This window comes from Stegostoma tigrinum, chromosome 7, assembly GCF_030684315.1.
Source record: "Stegostoma tigrinum isolate sSteTig4 chromosome 7, sSteTig4.hap1, whole genome shotgun sequence".
In the NCBI taxonomy this organism is placed as follows: Eukaryota; Metazoa; Chordata; class Chondrichthyes; order Orectolobiformes; family Stegostomatidae; genus Stegostoma; species Stegostoma tigrinum.
In genome coordinates this window covers 17,936,299-17,961,397 of record NC_081360.1, presented here as the reverse complement: position 1 = coordinate 17,961,397, position 25,099 = coordinate 17,936,299, and the positions used below count along the sequence as shown (strand labels likewise).

The window sequence follows — 25,099 nt, the reverse complement described above, 5'->3', positions numbered from 1 at the left end:
GTTGCAGGAACAGCAACTCATGTTCCGCCTGGGAACCCTGCAGCCTAATGGTATCAATGTGGACTTCACCAGTTTCAAAATCTCCCCTTCCCCAACTGCATCCCTAAACCAGCCCAGTTCGTCCCCTCCCCCCACTGCACCACACAACCAGCCCAGCTCTTCCCCCCGACCCACTGCATCCCAAAACCAGTCCAACCTGTCTCTGCCTCCCTAACCTGTTCTTCCTCTCACCCATCCCTTCCTCCCACCCCAAGCCACACCCCCATCTACCTCATCCCACCTCCTTGACCTGTCAGTCTTCCCTGGACTGACCTATCCCCTCCCTATCTCCCCACCTATACTCTCTCCGCCTATCTTCTTTTCTCTCCATCTTCGGTCCGCCTCCCCCTCTCTCCCTATTTATTCCAGAACCCTCACCCCATCCCCCACTCTGAAGAAGGGTCTAGGCCCGAAACGTCAGCTTTTGTGCTCCTGAGATGCTGCTTGGCCTGCTGTGTTCATCCAGCCTCACATTTTATTATCTTGAATTCTCCAGCATCTGCAGTTCCCATTATCTCAAGTCATCCTGACCTTTTTTCCCCCCCCAAGGTGGTGCGTTAAACTTAATTTCATTTCATGATAAGATGTGGAATTAAACATTTATTGAAATTGTGCTATCCTTTGTGTTAAGCTTTTGAGTGATTTTTGAGCAATTTTCAGCGCTTTTTTTTGATGGTCTGCCCCTTACTACACTTTTCCCATAGGCTGTTATTTCCTCGGTGCAACTTTCTATAACTTGATATTGCGCAGGAACACAAACATTACATTATAGCAGCACCAACTGTGGTTCACGAGTGAATTTCTTTTAATAATTCTAGTCTGGTCCTTAGGTCCTAAGGTCCTATCACTTCTTCATATACTTGCAGGTATTGCAGAAAAAAAACTTCAACGCTTTCCAAATAGATCTCTCATTGATTCAAAACCATCTACGAAAAGTCTTCACAATAAGAAAATTCAGTTTTCAATGCTTCAATGCCACAGTGCCTGAGCCTGGATACTTCTTGAAAACAAAAATTTAAATGTGCAATCTTCCTCAACCACCACACTGACTTCTACCAGCAAAATCATAGCTATTCACAGAACAAGGTGGGTGCAAGGGAACCCGTGTCATTAGCCATGATTTCGTCATGACATCGAGAGAGTTAACAGATGCATGCATTCTCAAACAGAAACAAGGCTTGGGAACTAATAGCTCTAACAGCCATACACACCTTCACAGGTGCAAGCAAAAAAGCAATTGAAGTATGTACATGTAATCCAGTATTCCTTCAGACTACTGACAGGCACAACTGCCAACAAGAATCATTCAGTAACCCTTACCATCACATCAAAAGATATTTTTGAGAATTAACCACAACTTATCTTTCAGCGAGCAACCCCTCCAATCAATAACTCAAAGTGAATTCTGAAAATGTTTCGCTGTCTCAAGTGACTTTCCCATTCCTTTCTGAAGAATGGGAACATTGTGATTCTGAAAAAGAACATACAGGCTCCACAGCTCCTGTCATTATGTCTACCAAGGAGTTCCACTTATTTCAACCTATATGCCCGGAAAAGGTGGACCAACTATACTACAACTCCACCATATTTTTCAACCAGATATAAAAGTCATCAAACACATTAGTAAGCCACTTACAAATTTAAAAAAAACTTGGTTTCCAAGTCACATTGTCTATCACTCCACTTTGTCACTATGTAACAACTACTGTGACCAAACAGATAAGATTAAGACTCAAGTTCTCGCTTACCTTAACTTCATTTTCACCCTCTACCTCCCTCAACCCATGGTTTTCAACACTGTACCTCCAAGATTTTATCAACTGATTTCACCTCATATCTCCATCTCAAGTGTCAACTTAATTTCCACCGTTTACTCACTTTATGATTAAGCACATTAGGAGTCGATCACATACATCCTCATGCAGACACAGCAACTAACCAGGAAGGTAAATGAGAAGTTGGCCTTCAGTGCAAGGTATGGGAGCATAAAACTCAATGTTTTACTACAACAGGGCACTGCAAGGCAACATCTCAAGTGCTGCATACAGTTGGACTGGCTTAAGGACAGCCTTACTTGAAATTGAAGCAGCTCACAACAATTTCATTCAGCATTTTCAGGGATGAAAGGGTCATCATACGAGGAAGGCATCAGCAGATCAGTGTTACATTCAAGTTTAGACAAACAAGAAATTCTTACTGAAGCAAATGTTTTTGAAAGAATAAGGGGGATGATTCATCTTGTTAGAAAATCTAGAACTGGAGGAGCATACTTTCAAAATAGTGGGTCCCCATTTAATACAAAAAGGTGCGGAGGAATTTCTTCCTTTATCGTGTGTTAAGTCTTCAGTATTCTCTTTCCCAGACAGCAGTGGAAGCTGGCTCATCAAGTATATTAAAGGCTGAATTGGACATTTTGGACAAATAGGACAAGTGAAGTGCAGGTCACAATCAGTTCAGCTCAGTGTATTGAATGGTGTAAGAAGGTGGATAGGTTGAATGACCAACTTCTGCTCCTACTTCTCCTGACTACAATCTCTTAAACTGACACAAATACCTTGTCTATTTTGCAAAGAACTTCCATTAAAACAAACAAAATTTCTGAAGAGAGTCACATTGGACTCAAAACTCAAACATGTCTCTCCAAAAATGCTGCCAGAACTGCTGAGATTTTCCATCAAAACAAAACTTAATTGGATCGGCAAGTGCACAAAAATTTATCCACACCTCGACTATTACCTAGCTTTCTTAGTTTAGATAAAATGGTCATGTTGAACTCTTTACATCCTACCAAGCTGAAGTTAGAAATTTCCAAAAAAAATTGCACAACTGAGTCATAAAAGTTATCATCCATCCAAAATTCCAGCTAACATCCACAGCAGATAATTCTTAACTAAAGCTTCAGATATTAATAGCCCAATAAGGGCACATTGCAGAATCATGAACCACAAAAATTGCAATGGAAATAAAAACCAGGTCAATATTTGATTAGTTTGGAGGGGCTCAAATTACATTTGGGACCCAACATTGAAGAATCTTGGCTTCCAAAGTAGATGGCTTACAAATACAAAAGTCTATTATCATGCTGTAGACACACAAGGCAAAAATGCAATCTACTCTAAGAGACAGGACATCCTTCCAGAGCATCATCTGTTAAAGACCATATTAGCACATCAGCAGATAACAGCTAGGCAGATGTCTGGACAGAGTTTGCAATGTATGCAATTCTCAATCATTGATCTTTCACAGGGATTTGACTGAATGTAGCATCCCACAAGCACAAAAAAACAAATTGAAAAATATGACAGGTTCTTTTCAAAACAAAAATCAACATTCAGAAAAAAAAATCGAACAATCAGTTCAACTTTACGGCTGTAGTATGATTTTATCTCAGTCACTAGTAAAAATAGACTGAACGAGGCAGTATCAAACCTCATTTTAAGCTATAGGTCGAATATAGGAATAGAAAAGCAAATTACTGCAGATGTTAAAACTCTAAAGGCAGCAAAAACAAAGGGAACCTGAGATTTCCACTATTTATCTAATTTAGGACCAAAACCCATAAAAACTGAAGCTGGTGTCACCTGCAATATAATGCCTGTCGAACCAAGCCAAATTGAGTAAAAATATTTTGACTCCACTTGAAACATTCTACTTATTCGCCCTATTGAGCCAGCAAGCAGCCTTAAGTCACTGAAAACCCCTCGGTCGACAAGTAACGTTGGCGAACTCCAGAGGATACTGCAGCTAATTTTTTTTGCAAGTAAAACTGTTTCCTCTCATACAGCTGCACAGTACAACTTGTCAGTTTGGGATGCTGCTGGTGTTCTTTCGGACACCAAGCGCCGACCAGTCCCCACCCCTTCCCCAACACGGCCCACTTGTCGCAGATTTAAACGCGTTGCAATCGCAAGGGCATATGAAGGAAAAGGAGACTGCGCCCCTTTCTCTCTCCCACTTGCCCGATCAGAGATACATGCTCGCTGTTCGATCCGGAATGGAGTGCCCCGCTCACGGAGGCGGGGTGACCGCCCGGTTTTCCTCCGGGATGCCACACACAGACACCCTCCCACTGGGAGAAGGGACGTCGGGGAAACAAACTCTTACCTTCGGAAAGCTCGAGTTCAAGCTCGGCCAATTTCACCTTCACATCGCGAGGAAGACTGGGTGTTTCCATGCCGGCCATAGAATAGCAACTCTTCCACACCCAACAACCAGCGGATAGCACGGAATTTTTTTTCGGCCCTTCCTCTTCCTTCTCACTTGCGCTCTCGCTCTCTTTCTCTCCCTCGCGTCTCTCCTCACGCCACCTTCCTCAGCATTGCCATAGCGCCAGTGCAAAGCACCGAATGCTTTCCCCCGCCTCTCCCGAACCGGCCGTTCAGGCCAGCCAGCCAGCCCCGCACACCGCCCAACATGCAGCCACAGCGCAGGCGCCGGCTAACCAACGGTCAATCACCCGCTCGCGCCTCCCATCGCCTGACACGCGATTCACCCCCCGCCCCAGGAACGGCGCGAGCCAACTAACCGTCAATCAAACACTAACACCGCCCACCCGCCGGAAAAACGTCTACCTATTCCACGCACTGTCAATCAACTGTCCATCACACCTGCGCGTTACTAGCAACGCCCCTTGCACGACAATATTTTTTCCCACCCCCTTCCGCTCTTCTTTCATTGGCTGTCGTCCGGAGCCCTCGCCCTATCCTGACGCGAGCCGAGCGTTACCTCATTGGTCCGTCTGGGTTCACAGACCCATCCAACCAGCGTGGCAGCCGCCGACCAGCCGCCCTCTGATTGGTACAAAACAACATCGAGGTAGTGGAGTCGGCGGGTTTTAAATCACGTGATTGTTTTGTTGTTGAATGGAGGTTAAGGGAGGAATTTATGTTTCTCTTACCCCGTTCTCCACCGTGAGGAGGGAGATTCTCAAATGACCGCAGGTATCCAGTTTCATACGATTGAATCAAAGCTGCAGGATTGGGTCCGAGACTTGACCTTCTGAGCTGCTGGTTCAAAGACAGGAGCACTGCTTACCGCGCCACCAGACCTTCACTTCTTCAATTGCTACCAAATATGGACAGTATAACTGACCATAGAATTAGACTTGAGGGAAACTGACGATTGTTGGTTGGGAAAAGAAGGTGTTGGAATGAGGAAAGTGAACACAATTTGTTTAAACTTGCGGATAGTAGGAACTGCCGATATTGGAGCCTGAGATAACAAGGATTCCGACCCCACCACCCAAGCTATTTTTCCATCCCCACCCTTGTCTGCCTTCCGGAGAGACCGCTCTCCCCGCGACTCCCTCGCCCGCTCCACACTCCCCTCCAACCCCACCACGCACGGCACCTTTCCCTGCAACCGCAGGAAATGCTACACTTGCCCCCACACCTCCTCCCTCGCCCTTATCCCAGGCCCCAAGATGACCTTCCATATCAAGCACATGTTCACCTGCACATCTGCCAATATGGTATATTGTATCCGTTGTACCTGGTGTGGCCTCCTCTACACTGGGGAAACCAAGCTGAGGCTTGGGGACCACTTTGCAGAACACCTCCGCTCGGTTCGCAGCAAACAACTGCACCTCCCAGTCGTGAACCATTTCAACTTCAACTTCCCCCTCCCATTCCTCAGATGACATGTCCATCCTGGGCCTCCTGTAGTGCCACAATGATGCCACCCAAAGGGTGCAGGAACAGTAACTCATATTCCGCTTGGGAACCCTGCAGCCCAATGGTATCAATGTGGACTTCACAAGCTTCAAAATCTCCCTTACCCCACTGCATCCCAAAACCAGCCCAGTTTGTCCCCTCCCCCCACTGCATCCCAAAACCAGACCAGCCTGTCTCTGCTTCCCTAACCTGTTCTTCCTCTCACCCATCCCCTCCTCCCACCTCAAGCCGCACCTCCATTTCCTACCTACCACTTCATCCCACCTCCTTGACCTGTCCCCTCCCTACCTCCTCACCTATACTCTCCTCTCTTCTTTTCTCTCCATCTTCGGTCTGCCTCCCCCTCTCTCCCTATTTATTCCAGTTCCCTCTCCCCATTCCCCCTGTCTGATGAAGGGTCTAGGCCCAAATCATCAGCTTTTGTGCACCTGAGATGCTGCTTGGCCTGCTGTGTTCATCCATCTCCACACTTTGTTATCTCGGATTCTCCAGCATCTGCAGTTTCCATCATCACCTAACAGGATGGGGTTTGGTCAGTGAGGAGGAAGGGGCGGGTAAGTGAGAGGGAAGACAGACAGGTCAAGGATGCTTGGATAACAAGGTGTATAGCTGGATTAATGCAGTAGGCCAGGCAGCAGAGGAGCAGGAAAGCTGATGTTTCCGGTCTGGACCCTTCTTCAGAAATGGGGAAGGGGGCCTCTGAAATAAATAGAGAGAGGGTAGGATATGTGGGTTTGGAGGCTTGGACTGCTTTGTGGAGCACCTCCGCTCAGTTCGTGACAAACAACAACACCTCCCAGTCACGAACCACTTCAACTCCTCTTCCCACTCCTTGGACAACATGTCCATTGTGGACCTCCTCTAGTGCCGCAACAATGCCACACAAACGCTGGAGGAACAGCACCTCATATTCTGCCTGGGAACCCACAACCCAGTGGTCTCAATGTGGACTTTATAAGCTTCACAATCTCCCTACACCTGACCTCATCCCAAGACCAGCCCCTCTCGTCCCCACTTCCTTGACCTGCCCATCTTGAGATCCCACCTATCCGCTCCTCCAACTTCACTGACCCCCAACCCTACATCTTACCTATTTCCTACTCACCTGTACTGGCTTCATCCCTGCCTCCATGACCTGTCCGTCTTCTCTCCTACTATCTCCACTATCCACCTTCTATCATCTTCTCCCCCTCTCTGTTTATTTCACAGCTCCCTTTTCTTACCCCATTTCTGAAGAAGTGCCCAGACCTGAAATGTCAGCTTTCCTGCTCTTCTGATGCTGCCTGTCCTGCTGTGTTCATCCAGCTCCACACCTTGTTATCTATGTTTAAACTTGTGTCAGACTTGGATGAGAGTACAAATAGAGATCCTTTAAACATTGAAGACAGGTAGGTAAAATTGAAGATCATCAGATTAACCATGTATCATTGTATGGCAGAACAGACTCAGTGGGCTGAATAGCATATTCTCTTCCATGTTTTATAGACCTATGATCACAGGTGCTAGTCTACTGCCAATTCAACTTACGACATGGAATAACACGAAACAACTGGAAGCAGTGGATGCTACAAAGTCTTTGGGCCCTGACAGCATTCTGTCAATAGTCTTGTGTTCCAGAACTGGCCATGGCCCTCGCCAAGCTATTCCAGTACAGCGACAATACCGGCATTGAACAGACAATTTAGAAAATTGGCCAAGCATGTCCTGTGCTCAAAAAAAAAGGACATATCCAATCTAACCAATTACCACTCCTTCAGTTTACTCTGGCTCGACAGTGAAATGATAGAAGGTGTCATCAATAGCAAACAGCATTTACTTAGCAATAACCTGCTCAATCACACTCCGTTTGGGTTCAACTCTCACTGGCTCACTGAGCCACAGTCGTCATCGCAGCCTTGGTTCAAACATGGACAAGGAACTGAATTTCAGAGGTGAGTTGAGAGTGACTGCCCTTTGACCAAGAGTAGCAAAAAATGAAGTCACTGGGAATTGGAGAAAACTTCCCACTGTTTGGAGTCATACCTGGCACAAAAGGGTGTGGTTGCTGGAGGTCAGTTATTTCAGCACAGGACATCTCTGCAGGAGTTGTGTCATGGGCCGAACCATCTTCAGCTGCTTCATCAATGACCTCCTCTCCATCACAGGGTCAGAAGTGGGGATGTTCCCTGATGATTGCACAATCTTCAGCATCATTTACAACTTCTCACATATTGAAGGAGTCTATGCCCACGCAGCACGACTTGGACAAATCTAGGTTTGGACTGACAAGTGACGTTCTCACCATACAAGTACCAAGCAATTATTATCTGTAAACAGAGAGAATCCAACCATTGCCCCACGACATTCAATGGCTTTACCATCACTAAATTCCCCATTATCAATGTTTTTGGGAGTTACCATTCAAGAGCAGGTCCAACAGTCAGAATCTTGCAGTGAGTAACCCAACTCCTGACTCCCCAAAACCTTGCCCATATTTAATATGGCTCAATTTGGGAGTGCCATGGAATACTTCTCAGTTACCTGTATGAGTGCAGCTCCAACAACACTCAAGAAGCTTAACACCTTCCAAGGCAATGCAAATGGACTGCAGTCGTTCAAGAAGACAGCACACCACCATCTTCTTAAGGTCTCTAGATTTAGATTAGATGAGATTCCCTACAGTGTGGAAACAAGTCCACACCACCACTTGGAACATCCCACCCAGACCCATGCCCCTATAACCTACACACCTCTGAACACTACAGGCAATTTAGCATGGCCAATCCATCTAGCCTGCACATCATTGGACTGTGGGAGGAAACCAGAGCACCTGGTGAAAACCCACGCGGGCACAGGGAGAATGTGCAAACTCCGCACAGACAGTTCCCCGAGGGTGGAATCGAACCCAGGTTCCTGGCACTGTGAGGCTGCAGTGCTAACCACTGAGCCACCGTGCCCCTTCCTTAGGCAAGAACTGATGGCCAAGCCAGTGACACTGCTGTCCAATGAATGAATAAGAATAAAATTTCCACTCTGCCATCCTCCTTATTTGAAAAGTCATCGTCTGCATTCTCCAGTGTGATGCCACATCAAATGCTTACTTTTCAGCATTTACCCCTTTTGTGTAAACTTGGGGGAGGTGGCAGCCTCGAGGTAATGTCACTGAATTTGTAATCCAGAACCCTAGGCAAATGTTCTGGTGACTTTGTAACCACTGCTGACTGTCATTAGCAGTCTTCAGCTGGTTTGAATTCCTTGTGACTCCAGGCTTATAACAATGTCATTGACTCTTACTTGCCATCTGAGAAGCTAGAGATGGACAATAAATGCTGGCCTTGCCTGAGACGCGCATATCCCATAAATAAATGTCTTTAAAAAATCTGATAGTCTGTTTTGTGACATTTTTCATGCAGTGTATATAATGTCTGTTCTTTCCCACGTTACCATATTGCTTGTGCATTTTATTACCAACTTATGCTGTTTGGCACGCAAGTATCATATTTTGTAGCTTGTGAGGTTGACACCTCTCTTATAGTCATGCCTTGTGCTGCTTCTGCCATAGCCTCCAACAGTTTTCATTGAAACAGTGATGATACCCTGGCTTCACAGTGCCACATTCTCATCAAGTCTTGAGTTGCTCGATCTCACAGTCATAGAGATGTACAGCACAGAAACAGACCCTTTGGTCCAGCACATCCATGTTGTCCAAATATCGCAAACTAGTCCGATTTGCCAGCATTTGGCCGATACCCCTTCCTATTCATGTACCCATTGAGGAGCCTTTAAACTGTTGTAATTGTTATAGCTTCCACCATTTCCTGTGGCAGCTCATTCCATATTCACACCTCTGCATGATAAAGTTACCCATCAGGTCCCTTTTAATTCTTTCCCCTCTCACCTTAACCTATGTCCTCTAGTTTTGGACTCCCCGACTCTGGGAAAGGACTTTGTGTGTTTACCCTATCCATGCACCTCATAATTTTATAAACTTCTACAAGGTCACCCCTCAGCCTCCGACGCTCCAGGAAAAAAAGCCCTAGCCTATTCAGTCTCTCCGTAAAGCTCAAACCCTCCAACCCTGGCAACATCCATGGAAATCTTTTCTGAACTCTTTCAAGTTTCACAACACCCTTTCTATGGCAGAGACCAGAATTGAACACAGTATTCCAAAAGTGTCCAACCAAACAATGTCCTGTACATCTGACCTCCCAACTCCCACATTCGGTGCACTGACGAATAAGGCAAACATACAAAACACCTTCTTCACTACCTTGTTGAGACGCAACTCCACTTTCAATGAACTATGAACTGGTTGAAGTCTGACCCGCCTAGCGTGGTGATAGTGCCATACAACTAAGTGGCAATATGAAGACACATCACAAGGATTGTGTAGTGATCATTCTTACCTATACGATCATGGACAAGTACATTCATGGCAAGGAGATTTTCGATGAATTATTTGTTGATTCCTTCACCATCTGCCACAGACTCAATCTAATTGTGTCCTTTATGATTCAACCAGCACAGTCAGTAATGGTGCTGCCAAGTCACTGTCAGTGATAGACATTGTAGTTTTCCACCCTGAGTACATTCTGCTTTCTTGCCACCTTCCTTTGGCTCCAGGTGGTGTCTAAGATAAGGGAGAACAGATTCATCAACCAAGAGAGGTGTGGGGGCATGTAATAATCTGCAGTAGACTTTCTGGCATTTTCTTCATATTTGACCCAATGCAGGGTCATTGGGTGGGCCAAATTTGATGGATTGAAGGGCAACTCCCTCCAAACTGTATAACACTGTGCCACCAACTCTGCTATCTCTGGCATCATGCCCAGGGATGGTGGCAGTGTTATCTGGTACACTGTCTGAAAAATGTGATTTATTGAGTATGACTATGCTTGATGAGTGTAACATAGCTTCCCCAATTTTGACACTAAGTGATGAGAACACTAATGAACCAGATGGGTTTTCACAGGGACATCATAGGCTTTTAATTTATTGGAATCAAATTCCACGATCATTGTGGGATTTGAATCTAAGTTCCCAGAACATTACCTGAGTCTCTCGATTACTGTGTCAATACTACGATGGTATTGCCTCCACTATCTGCCTAGATTCTAGCTTGGCCATCAAGAAACAACCAAGAGACAAGGGATCACAATTGATGGGACTATAACCAGAGTGAGGGGAATGCATAGAGATTGGAAGTAAAATAGACTTCTGATATCTGGCAGCTCACTCATTAAAAGTTCCAGGCATCCCCTGAAAACTTCCTTTTCATCTGTAAACAATGGTGAGGGAAATATTTGCTCCATTGCAACATTCTTTTGGAACAAGCATGTTGTTTGAGTATTAACCTCGGTTGATAAGAATTGCCTACTGTACCTTGTTTTCTCAGGTGGCCTTGAAACTAAATACTAATCTACTCCAACCCTGCCTTTCTTCAGGTTAGACTTGTTTATTACTGACAGAAAACTTTTTTCATTTTTCGATGTGACAGTAGAAAGAAGAGCAGCCACCTGGTGCTTGAGTGTGATTGCCAGGGGGAGGAATTAGAGCCTCAGATAATTGTTACATTTCATCAGCAAGATTTTCAAGTTTCCACAATGTGGAATAATTGATCACCAACACAAAAATGGTTATTTGAAAGTTTATGAAATGGCACTTTCAGCTGGCCAATACATTGCAGCTGCCATTTATGCTTCTACTTTCACAGTCCTCCTTTCAATTCTGAATTCTGTTATGAGTTATAATCTGTTGTCAGAAGTAAACTATATGCTGGCATGTAAGCTTGATATGTTGATATTGAATCCTGCTCATTGTATAATTAAATATAAACAATAAAATTGAACAACAAAATCAGTATCTGGATCATGATTCCTTTCTTCAATTTTTACAGTCGTCGATTTCCCAATTTTCTCTTTCTGGGCGCGGTAAATTAACTTGCAGTAACTAGTCTTCAGCCCTCGGGGGTGGAGTTGACAATCAGTGCAGCTCCCTTCAGCTGGATCAACTGACAGATCTGGAAGGTATCCTTTTGCAAACATGAAGGAGTCTTTGTCTTTGGGCTCTGTTTCCTGAAGGAGAACTTACAGGTGAGACATCAGGCAATGATAGAAGCTTCTTTTCTCTGCTCTGCTGTGATGTTTGACTAAAGTCCAGTGACAGAAAAGGATTAATAGAGATATGCAATCAAATTCGCTGATAATCAACACGGAGGCCAAGTAAAGCTCCTTATTTACTTGCTCTCACCCAAGTCTCTTGCTGCTATGCTCGACCAGAACTGGCATTTTAAAAGCTGTACTTTAACTATGAAACAATTGAATACAGACTGACTAACTGTCTCACTGGACGTTCTGTGTGGTTGAATCTGGTTGTTCCCCAGAAATGTTTGTAAGCAATTTCAAAATGGCCTATTTAGTTGAAAAGCAATTTATTTTTCTGTTCAGCAAGCTATGTCCACTTACACACAAATTGAACAATATCTTCAGTGAATTAGCTGAATCCTTCGAAACTGACTTTCTCAAATTATTTACCTGCTGATGACCCATTTCTGAAACCTCACAACCCAAATGTAAGTAATAGAGTTAGGTCATTACTCACATTCCATTATGTTTCCTCAAATTTAACTCTGTAATAAATTTGTGTTTCCGTTGGATATAGATATGTTCAGAACCATCAATCTTTTCTGTAAGCAAATGTTAAAACCTTTCCTGTCCAGTACACGTTTATTTTTGCCTAATCCGAGAGTTGTACTATGGAATGCTATATTACTTGTTCCGTGAGCTGTATTCTGTATTCTTCCACACACCTTTGCATGTGTATTTTGACAAACTTGACTGTTATAACACACATGCACCAGTATCCTTGAATCTTTCTGCAATTGGTGGGCACCAAAGACATACTGGCGTACATTGTCAATATTGAAGATAATTAATCTTAGTTACTATTATAGTTTTCTTTGAATAAATTGGGTCTTAATTACTTTTAGAAGGGAATATATCCCCCACCTCACCTCACACTGATCATTCTTTCTGTTTGTGTGATGTTCCCATACCATCTAAAACACTACGTACTGGCAGTTAGCATGATATTTTAAGATTTTGGTGGGCCTTCTTTTTGTACTTTCTCCTTTGAGGATTACCAATTGAATTGCTGCACAATTCTTCTTTTCCATGGCTCATCAGTTTCCCCTCAAGTTTTCTCTATGTCTGAAATGTGATTGGCCAGAACAATTCCCACTGCCTTTTCTAATGTTCAGTCTGGCTGTCTTGAAAAGTTCCAATCACATCTCACCAACAACGCTGAGTATGATCGGGTTGCAAATAAATTTTACCTTTAAACTTTTATCAGCACAGTTTTCCACGAGCCTGTCAAAATCATGAATTAATTAACTAATATTTTCCTCTGGCTTCCCTTTCCTTCTGTTAAACATGATCCATTCAAATAATTAAATTTTGATGCACACTGAAATAGTTGTTGAATGCCCAAAATATCAACTCATGTAATGTTTCTTGCTCATCATTGCTCTGTCTTGTTAATAGATTGTTAATAATGGTTCCCACAGCATGTAGTTATGTACTTACATGTCATTACCTATCCTTTCTTATCTAATGCGGAAGCATTTCTGCACGTAGAACACGTACTTCCTATACTGCCATTCCTGGGCCTGATGTTGTCCCTCAATTGCCTGGGATGTTTCCAAAAGTGAAAGGTTGATTTCCACATTTTTCCTGGGTCCTGAAGTTGTTCTAATACCTGCTGCCGTATCTGCCCCACTGCCCTAGTCTTGAGTTGCCCCTCTCCTTGTCTGTTTTATAGCCTTCTTGTGGTGATTGGAAGCAGTGCCAAGAGGATCTCATGATTATGAGATCTCTGATTGGGGTTGTTAACCTGTACCAATCAGGGAGCCCTGGCTGACAGATAGAAACAGGAGATTCGGAAGGTCTCCTCGGTCTAGGGACTGGCTTTGAGCTGGCTGGTCAAAGCCCATGTACAGTACACATGTAAATAAAGGGTGACCTGGTGACAGGATACTGGCCTTTGTGCAGTCATTTCACATCTGCTGTTCCCTTGATGCCCCTAGTATCATGATAATTCTCTGAAAAAAGATCTGTTCTCTTTATTCAAAGTTCCTGTAAGTTACTGACTCTAATATTTCTGCTTGCCTTTCCTGCTGCCCTATGTTTTGCTGTGTTTATGGTCCAACTCTGTTTCATCTTCCAAAGTGATGCAATCGTGGTCCATGGAACAATCTGCAAAAATTCTTTATTTTTAGAGTTGTATAATAAGCACTGTAATTGTATTACATTTGTACTTGTGATTGTATAACTCAGGCTGTGGATCTATACACAGATTATCTTCACAAAAGGCTAGATCTTCTGTTCTGTTCTGGCACACTGAATCATGTGATTCTTTTGATGTTAACCCCGACGCACTGCAGATGCATTTACATTCACACTGGGTAGAATGAGGGTAATTAGCCAGGATTGCATTGGAATAGTGCTGTCTGAAAATAACAAAGGCACAAATTAGGTTGGCAGCTGCAGATCAGCTGAGCCAGGGACAAAGTTGGATGATATTACCAAAGTGAAAATCAGCAGTCAATGATAGCAGGATAATAAGGTCAGAAACTCATTTCAGATTCAAATGTGACACCAAGGTTGTGAACAGACTGACTTCATTTCAAATTGCTGCTACAGTAATCCTTCATTTGGACGGTTATGTTTCACTGAGTTATTCTGGTTGAAAGAGACACTTCCCACAGGCTTCATGAGTACTGATATCTTTCTCAAAATCCTTGCAATGCTGTTCATGAAATGATGCAGATTGGCTCATTGCATCTTGTGCCATATCTCTGGAAAAAGTTGTTAATTAGTTTCATTCCCCTGCCTACATAACATTGTCTTGTGAAAAATAAATCCCTTGCAAATATTTTTCAAATTTTCTTCCAGCCAGTCTAAACAGTTTTGCTTACTGACCTTTATCCCTCATAATTGTGAGCACCCTATTAAATTTCCCCTTCATTCAACAGTAGTTTAGCTGAGTTCCAAATAATATTTTATGAATGTCTCGCATAACTTTGTTGTTTTATATTCTTTGACTTTGTTTAGAAAGGCAAGGATATCATGTTTTATTTTTAAACAATTTTCTCAACTTGCCTGAACACCTTTAGAATCTCAGGTATCCTCACAGCCATGTCCCCTGTTCCCACATCCACTTTACATTTGTACCAGTTAGTATTTAAAAAACACAAAATGCAGTGAATAGTCAACAGGATTTGCAGCATTTTGTGCAGAGAGAAACAGATTTGATGATTCAGATCAGTGGCTTGATAAAATGTTCATTCTGTTTTTCTCTCTGCAGATTCTGCCAGAACCACTGTGTCTTTCCAGCATTCCCTGTTTTCATGTTGGACTTGAAGTGTTCACAATATTTTGCCTTTTTGGCTGGGCTGTTTACAGTGCTCACTTACAGGGAAGCTATTTTGTTAGGATGGGCTCCACTTGAACTGCACCAGGACCAGTGTCCTGCCCAATTTTATAACTAAGGCTGTGGGCAGGGTTTTAACTGAATGTTTTGGGGATGATGGTCTTGTAATTGGGGGATTGAGGGTTTCATATGAATAGAGATTTAGAAATCCAAAGAGAAACATTGAAAATTGGAAAAACAATCGAGCAAAGTGAAGAAGGAAAAGTAGCAGGAGATAGGGAGGGCGAAAGAGTTCACCAAAAATCATGCAAAACATTTGAAACAAAATACATTAGCAAGAAAGACTCATTTGCGGCTCACTCACAAGCATATATTAGATTGAAATAAAAAGCTGACTGAATTTACTGAAGAAAATCCTATTTGATAAATTAATTGAAGTTTTTTGAGGGCATAACTAGTATTTTTTTTTAAAAAGGCAATGTAGATGAAGGATACCCAGATTTCAAAAAGCATTCATTGAAGTCGTGCGCAACAGGATCATTGGCACAACACAATCTCATAGAGTTGAGGGCAACATATTAGCAGGGATAGAAGATTCTTTAAAGGACAGGAAGTAGAGAGTGGACATAAGTGGGCATCCTCACTTTAGTAGGCAATGAATCGTGAAGTTCCACAAGAATCTGTTTTTTACTATTTACAATCAATTATCCTGCAATCTGTGTGATTTACAATCTGTATAAAGGTCTTTGATGAAGACATTAAAACAAAGGGCTTATGATGTTGTGAAGGACAACAGGGGATTAGTAGTATTTTGGAAACCAGCAAAGTGCTGCCCAAAAACTGTTAAAAAGGGAAAGAGTAAAATATGAAAGTAAACTGACCAGAAATTAAAATAACAGATTGCTAGAGGTTTTATAAGTACATAAAAAACAGAAAAGTAGCTGAAGTAAACATGAATCACTTTGCAACAGGAGAAATGATTATTGGACTGAGGAAATGGCAGAAAAATTGATTGAATATTTTATATCTGACTTTGCAGCAGAAGGCATAAATTTAATTTGAGAAATACGGTAATCTGGGGGTTAAACAGAGCGAGGAAATTAAGGACAGTACAAGTAACCAAGTAAACACACTAGAGAAACGTACTCCCTGTGATTTTTAGATTCTGTAAGTTGGAGCCACAGAGGACATGAATATGAGAGCTGTGAATTTACAATGTTTCTTAGTTTCAGGAATGGCTCCGCTGGTAGCCAAATTAGCAAATGTTACCTTGCTTTTTAAAAAGGAGAGAAGAGAGAAAATAGGGAATAACAGGCCAGTTAATGAAACATCCATTGTTGGAAAATGGTGGTATCAATCATTAAAGACATCTTAAAAATGCACTTTGTTTGATCAGAACAAGTTTTTTTTTAATATTCATCCGTGGGATGTCGGCTTCAGTGGCTGGCTCAGCATTGATTGCCCATTGTACATTAATGATCTGGGCAAAAGAACTGAGGAGATTGTTGCTAAGTTTACAGATGACACAAAGACAGGTGGAGGGACAGGCAGCGTTGAGCAAGTGGAGAGGCTATGGAAAGATATGGACGTGTTAGGCAAAGAAATGATAGACAGGATGCAATATGGGAAAGTGTGATGTTTCGCACTTTAGTTGGAAGAATAGAGGCACAGACTATTTTCTCGACAAGGAAAGGATGCAGAAATCTGAAACACAAAGAGACTTGGGAGTCCTAATTCAGGATTCCCTTCAGGTTAACATGCAGATTCAGTTGACAGTTCGGCAGGCAACTGCAATAAAGGTATTCATTTCAAGTGAGCTGGAATACACAAGCAGAGATTAACTGCTGAGGCTGTGTTAAGTTCTGCTCAGACTGCATGTGGAATGTTGTGAACAGTTTTGAGCCCTGTATTTGAGGAAGGATGTGCTGACATTGGAGGGGTTCAAGGGAGGTTTACAAGAATGATCCCAGGTATGAAGGGCTTGTTGTATGAGGAACAGTTGGAGAGTCTGGGTCTCTACATGATGGAGTTTATAAGGATGAGGGGAACCTCACTGAAACATACAGAATATTAGAAGCTTGGATACACTAGATGTGGAGAAGATATTTCCATTAGTACGTGAGACTAGGATCCAAAGACACAGCCTCAGAGTGAAGCAAAAATGCTTTAAAACAGAGATGAGAAGCTGTTTCTTTAGCCAGCAGCTGAGTAATCTGTGGAAGTCATTGCTGCAGAAGGCTATGGAGGCTGAGTGATTGAGTGTATTTAGGACAGAAATAGAACATAGAACATAACAGTGCAGTGCAGGCCCTTCAGCCCTCGATGTTGCGCCAACCCATGAAGCCAATCTGAAGCCCATCTAACCTACACTATTACATTATCATCGATATGTTTATCCAATGGCCATTTGAATGCCCTTGAAGTTGACGAGTCTACTACTGTTGCAGGCAGGGCATTCCAAGCCCTTACTACTCTCTGAGTAAAGAACCTACCTCTGAAATCTGTCCTGTGTCTATCACCCCTCAATTTAAAGCTATGTCCCCTCGTTCTAGCCATCGCCATCTGAGGAAAAAGGCTCTCACTATCCACCCTACCTAGTCCTCTGATCATCTTGTATGTCTCTGTTAAGTCACCTCTTAACTTTCTTCTCCCTGATGAAAACAACCTCAAGTCCCTCAGCCTTTCCTTGTAAGACCTTCCCTCCATACCAGGCAACATCCTGGTAAATCTCCTATGCACTCTTTCCAATGCTTCCACATCCTTCCTATAATGCGGCGACCAGAACTGTACACCATACTCCAAGTGTGGCCGCAACAGAGTTTTATACAGCTGCAACATGACCTCATGGCTCTGAAACTCAATCCCTCTACCAATAAAACCTAACACACCGTATGCCTTCCTAACAACCCTATCAACCTGGGTGGCAACTTTCAGGGATCTTTGCACATGGACACTGCGATCGCTCTGCTCATCCACACCACCAAGAATCTTACCATTAGCCCTGCACTCTGTATTACTATTACTCCTTCCACAGTGAATCACCTCACACTTTTCAGCATTAAACTCCATTTGCCACCTCTCAGCCCAGCTCTGCGGCTTATCGATGTCCCTCTGTAACCTGCAACATTTTTCCACACTATCCACAACTCCACTGACTTTAGTATCATCCACAAATTTACTAACCCATCCTTCTACGCCCTCATCCAGGTCATTTATAAAAATGACAAACAGCAGTGGCCCCAAAACAGATCCTTGCAGTACACCATGAGTAACTGAACTCCAGGATGAATATTTCCCATCAACTACCATCCATTGTCTTCTTCCAGCTAGCCAATTTCTGATCCAAACTGCTAAATCACTCTCAATCCCGTGCCTCAGTATTTTCTGCAATAGCCTACCTTGGGGAACCTTATCAAATGCTTTACTGAAATCCATATACACCACATCAACCGCTTTACCCTCATCTGGCTCTTTGGTCACCTTCTCAAAAACTCTATAAGGTTTGTGAGGCACGACTTACCCTTCACAAAACCGTGTTCACTATCCCTAATCAAATTATTCCTTTCCAGATGATTATAAATTCTATCGCTTATAATCCTTTCCAACACTTTACCCACAAGCGAAGTAAGGCTCACTGGTCTATAATTACCAGGATTATTATAGGAGGATTGAAGGTTATGGGGAGAAGACAGGATAATGGGTTTGAGAAACATGTCTGCCCAGTGATTATACAAAATAAAAGTCACATTGCGAAAGAAATAGGCAACTGATCAAAAAAATAAGAAATACCTTTTTCAAGACATTGGCTATTGGAGTGACTTTAAAAATTCCCCAGAAAGGGAGAAAGTGAACCCTAGACGAAATGTATTGCAGAACACAGTGAGACTTTTAGACCATTGGACCATTAGACAGAGGAGAAAATTTGGCCATTCAGTCCATCGAGTCTGTTCCTCCATTCGATCATGGCTGCTAAGACCCCACTCTCTCCCCAGTCAAACATGTTGCTGGAATTGAATAAGTGGTATTTTTCTCCCTAGTGTTATGTTCAATATTTGTCCCTCAACCAACACCACTAAAACAAATTGTCTAGTCATTTCATTGTCGCCGTTTATTGGACCTAGCTGTACACGAACTGGCTGCCACATTTCTTATGTTACAGCAGTTCGTCCCTGTTAAAAAATACTCAACTGACTGCAAAGCTATTTTGCACACTCAATGATGTGAAAGGTGCAATTGAATTGTCTGTTTTTCCCTCCATGCACAGATTAACTACTTAACTGCCATGAGATTCATTCCAATAGAATGAAATGTCAGTTTGTTTCTGAAATAATGTAATACTTTCCACGCTGAAGTTCAGGTCCCCGGACCGTATTTGTGGATCAGTAATCCAAAAAGCGCTTCCGTATATCCATAAGGTGGCAGCATTAGACACAGCAAATGTACATATCATTACAAATAGCTAATAAAGTGAATTCAGACGTTCACAATGGGCTGTGAACAGTTATTCCAGGATTGCTGTTGATCTTCTTGTGAATTATTGTAGGTAATACTCAGAATCCGCGTCAATTACCGGACATGTCACGGAAGGGTTTCTCTAAGGATGCAGAATCTGCCGTTTGGGACTGAGGAGAAATTTCTTGACGCAAAGAATTGTGAGCCTGTGGAATTCACTGACACTGAAAGTAGTTCAGGCCAAAACAATGAAGGAATCTTCAAGAAGGAGTTAGCCATAGTTCTTCGGACTAACAGGTTAAAGGGTGTGGGGAGAAAATGGGAACAGGGTACTGAGTTGGATGACCGGCCATGATCATGTTGACCACAAAGTGGCTCAAAAGGCTGAATAGCCTACTTCTGCTGCTAGTTTCTATGTTTCTATATTTAACTAAGGTGAACAGACAACCACTGAGTCTAGAAGCAGAAACAAAATGTAAGTTACTGGAGAAATTCAGTAGGTCTGGCAGCATTTGAGCAGAGAAGATAGAGCCAACATTTTCGATCCAGTTACCCTTCATCAGAATCTGGAAGCAGACATGCTAAGTCTCACCTTTATAACAATGAACTAACAGAAACATTTGACGAATTTTACCTGGAAGACAACATAGGATTGGGTCAAGGCAGCTGAAGTGAGGAAAATATACAAGCGTCTTAGGGAGCTGATTCCATCACACAAATTCCAGCACGTTACACTGGGATAGGCTACTCCACTCAGGAGGAGTTGTCAATTTCAGTATGTCAGTTACTCAATTAAAGCAATATTGATGTAGGATTTCTAGTTTAATTTTGGTTCTATAGATTTCCCAGTCTTCCTGGAACAAGCCAATGAAACAAGGTGAGACTACAGCAATTAGGGTGTCAAACCATGATGGGGGAAACTGGTAATAATGCTCAGTATTAAGTTTGGCGAATGGGTTTGTTCAGTTTGTCAACTGAAGTATTTCTTCGCAGGAGAATGGTAGACCCTACCATGGACTGCAAACAGATTGAGAAGGAAAAGGAAGGATAGTGCACCTCTGTCACAATCAAGGATGATGTCATTTGTATCACTGATCTCGGCCCTTTTAACACTGTGACAAGGTAGGGACGAAATTTGATTGGAGAGTTTCAGACATGGAATGGAAGACAAATTGGGTATTAAATATGGAAGGCAAAGACACTACATTTAGTGGCTTAAGAGGGAGGAAAGATTGGAAACTAGGGGCAAGAGAAGGAGAATCTGAGGAGAGATTAATGAAAGGTAGGTAATTTTCAGATGTGCAGAGAGATAGGTTTTGCTGAATGTTGGGATTGACACAAATTTGGCACAAATCTGCAGAATGAAATAAAGAGTCCTGATGTCATACAGGGTAGATTTTTCAGTGTTAGGTTGTAATTACTTTTAAAATATCCCTTTGAAAGGAATATGATCAAATGTCATTGTGAATCACAGTGTGATCCATTTTGCGGTGGCAGAAGCACAATACCAAAAAATAATAATGTCATAATTTAGTTGATGTCCTGTGAGAAAAACTCAATTCTTTTTCAAAAACTCATTTTTAATGCACTCTAGAAGTGCTGAAGAGAAGCCGTCACATTTAAAGCACCATAATTTTAAATTTGCTTATCTCTGCTCCTCCTGATTTGTTTGTAGAAATATACACAGCAGTATATGTTGTAGTTCATGCAGAAAAAGATGCCTTAAAACTGACCTTTCTCCTTCCTTCCTCCTAAATGTCCATTCTTGTTGATAAATATTAAAATCCAGCTGATTCAGATGAGCTCATCATAAATAAACTACTTCTTGACACCTCTGGTTAAAAATGCTGATGAAATGCAAAAAGGTCACCATCTCTTGCCTTTGTTTCCTTTGCATTTGTTTCCAGACTTTGGTAGCTGTAGCTCAACCGATCACACTCACAGTTGACGACAAATTTTGGGCTTAAGTCACACTTTTAAAGTTGAGCAAAAAATTCAACTTTGTCATTATTGAAGGAGCACTCGACTGTTGGAGGTGACACGTTGCAGGTGAGTCATGAAACTGAGACCCATTTTCCTGCTTGTGTAAATGTGAATGATCCTCTAGTACTGTTTGGAAGAAGACCAGGCGAGTGATTCCTGACATCTTGGCCAATAATTTTTGATCAATCAACATCATAAAGTCAAATTACTGCATTGTTATCACATTGCTGTTTACAGAAGTTTGCTCTGTACAACTTGAAGCCACATTTCCAACATTACAATGGGACAAACACTTTAAAAGTACTTAATTGACTGTGAAGTTTTATGGCAGCCAGTAGTTGTGAACAGCACAGTATAAATGCAATCTCAAAATCTCTTTCTTTTTGTTCACTCTTGATTTTCTCTGCTCCTTTATAAATTTGTCTAGTTTCCCTGCAGATTTATTTCACTGACCTGCTTCAACTCTCTGCAGACCACAAAAACATGTTAGGAGGGAAAAACAGATGGCTAAAAGTGCCCGAGTCGAAAGGTTAGCAACTTGACCAAATGTTTGGCAATTTATTTGCGTAATTCCACTGGCAGGTTTCTGTAAATCATTTGTTTAGAGATTATATTCTTGAGAGAAATGTGTAGAATTTATCATTGTCAACTGATTAAATTTAATAATATTTCAAAATTGCCCAGTTGGCATTAGCTTCATTTTAGCCAATTACAAGTTTTTCTCCTGATCTCTTCAGCCATACAAGTTCACACTTCTGAAATCACACTTTCAGGTGCTTTTTAAATTAATGTCACAGTGCCAATCCATTGAGCATGAGTCTTACTATTGTTTCTTTATTCATTCATGGGATGTGGACATCACAGGTAAGGCCAGCATTTGTAGCCTATCGTAATGGTCCTTGAACCGAACCGATGTACTGGGCTATTTCCAAGTCACCCTTTATTTCTTATGTGGAACGTCCTTAACACCGATACAGCTCCCTCATAACTCGCATCAGAGTGAACAGAATCTCTGACATTCCTGTTTATACCTATCAGCCAAAGCTCCCTGATTGGGTCTATTAATCTGGTTCAATCAAGGAACCCATATTCTGAGGGCAACATGGTGACCTCATGACAATCACTACACCTTCCCTTCTTAGAAATGCTATGCTGCTTCAGGAGCAACTTTTCTCTCATTGTTTTTGAAATATCTCCATGGAGCCTGATGTCCCATCACCAAGTCACCCTTTACTTACCTGTGGAAAGTTCTTGACGCTGATTCAGCTTCCTCAGTGCCAGTTTTGAGTGAACAGAACCGTTGATACTCCTGTTTGTATCTGTCAGCCAGGACTCCCTGATTGGACCAGATTAACAGCTGCAATCAGGGATCTCATATTCTATGAGGTCCACTTGGCTAACCTCGTTACAATCACTATACTGAGGACAGTTAAACGTCAACCATAGTGTTGTGGGTCATGATCACAGACCAGAATGGGTAAGTGATAATGGGAACTGCAGATACTGGAGAATCAAAGACAACAAAGTGTGAGGCTGGATGAACACAGCAGGCCAGGCAGCATCTCAGGAGCACAAAAGCTGACGTTTTGGGCCTAGACCCTTCATTGAAGGGTCTAGGCCCGATGCTGCTTGGCCTGCTGTGCTCATCCAGCTCCACACTTCAATGAAGGGTCTAGGCCCGAAACGTCAGCTTTTGTGCTCCTGAGATGCTGCTTGGCCCAGAATGGGTAAGGTCATTTGTGCCCAGTTGGGATATCCAAGACAATTGATGACATGTGGCACAGTCACCATTGCTGAAACTGGATTTCACTTCCACCTTTATGAATTGAATTGAATTTCAACATCTACCATTGTGAAATTTAAATCCAGAGCATTAACCTGCACTTCTGGACTCCAGGTTCAGTGATGTTACCACCACACCACTACCTCACTAGTTATACGGATATGTCCAAACATCTTCTGGAACTAGAACTTATATTTTCAGTAATTAAACTAAATAGGGATCAGTTTTTTATTCAATATAATAAGTTATTTCTTCTTTCACCAAGTCTACCTTCTTCCCCTCTCTCCCCCAAACAACATCCCAAAAAAAGTATGTTCCATGTATGAGAGGAAAAAAAAGCCCAGACTAAATGATGTGCAGTTCCAAAATGTGCCATGCTGTCTTTTATATGAGATTAGATCATTCCAAAGCAGGTGAATTGAGATTCAACTGCAGGATTTTGTATTGGTTCTCCATTCCTGAAAAGTTGCATTTGCTTCAGGGAATTGTTATCCTAGGAAGGGATGTTATCTATCTCTGTTCATAGAATAATAATCGTTTGAGTTTAGTGATTAGCATAGATATCTTTGAGTTTGCCATGTGTCCCTGATGCTTAATTTGGAAAGCCCTCAAGAGAATTGGCTAGCTTTGTTATAAAGTGAAATTTTAAGTATTCCATTTTAATTTTGGTTTACATCACAAAAGGATCTACACTGCAAATGGTGATAACATTTCTTATTCTTTCACAGGATGTGGTATTGCAGGCTAGACCAGTATATATAGCCCATCACTGTGTAGACCATCAGTGCTGTTAGCGATGGAGTTCCAGGATTTAGACTCAGTGATAGTGTTGAAACAGGGCTATAATTCCAATTTAGAATGGTGTGTAGCTTAGATGGGAAGTTAAAGATGTTGGTGTTGCTCTGCTGCCCTTGCTATTCTGGCTGGTAGAAGTTATAGTTTCGAAGCTGCTGTCGAAGGAACCTTGGTGAGCTGCCACAATGCGTCTTATAGCTGGTGTACATCGCACCAACTGTACTTCAGTAGTGGAAGGAGTGAATGTTGAAGATACTTAAATGGTGCCAATTGTGCAAGTTGCTTTGTCCTGGACGGTGTTGAAGCAGCACTGGTACAAGCAAATGAAGAATATTCCACCATATTCACCACTTGTGCCTTTTAGCATGTTGACAGGCTTTGCAGTAGTAGCGGGTCAGTTACTCACCACATAATTTTTAGGCATCTCTTACAGCCAGCTTTCTCTCAGTTCAGTCAGTGAAACACCCAGGATGTTGACAGTGAGGGAATTCAGCAGTAGTAATGCCATTGTTTGTCAAGAGGTGATTGTTGAAATGTTTCCTGTTAGAGATGAGAAATGCCTCGCACTTCTATGGCAGAAGTGGATTTGAGTAGTTAGAGACTATCTTTTAAAATTTAAGTTGCTTTTCTTTCAACAGTCTACAGTTGGGTAATGCTCAACTCTTTCTTATTATAAAAAGGAAAAAAAATAATCATTTCCTTTCAGGTCTCAAACTGACCATCTCTCAACACTGCATAAGCATTCTTGTATGACGTTTTCTGTGGAGAAAGAGATGCCACTCCTTAGAGGGCAAAACTAAACAAATAATTGTGATTCTTTCTTTTCCAATGTAAATTCATTATTAAATTGGAATCTAAACCTGTATTCTGATCTGAACTTATTTCTCCTTTCTACTTAAACAGGAAGTAGCTCTGACTATGTTCCATTTTTCTTCACACTCCCAGTTGTTGATTTAAATTAGGTTCC

General features: G+C 42.2%; 1 protein-coding gene across 4 annotated transcripts in view; it reads right to left on the bottom strand.

Annotated features, from left to right (window-relative positions):
- LOC125454046 (disco-interacting protein 2 homolog A-like) overlaps positions 1-4,480 on the bottom strand; it is a 236,731-nt gene extending 232,251 nt beyond the window's left edge. For all 4 annotated transcript variants that reach the window (XM_059647072.1, XM_059647073.1, XM_059647074.1 and 1 more), the window contains exon 1: positions 4,144-4,480. In XM_059647072.1, the coding sequence (XP_059503055.1) occupies positions 4,144-4,222 (79 nt within the window). In that variant the 5' untranslated portion in view covers positions 4,223-4,480. The remainder of the gene's footprint in view (positions 1-4,143) is intronic.
- Positions 4,481-25,099: the final 20,619 nt, after the last annotated feature.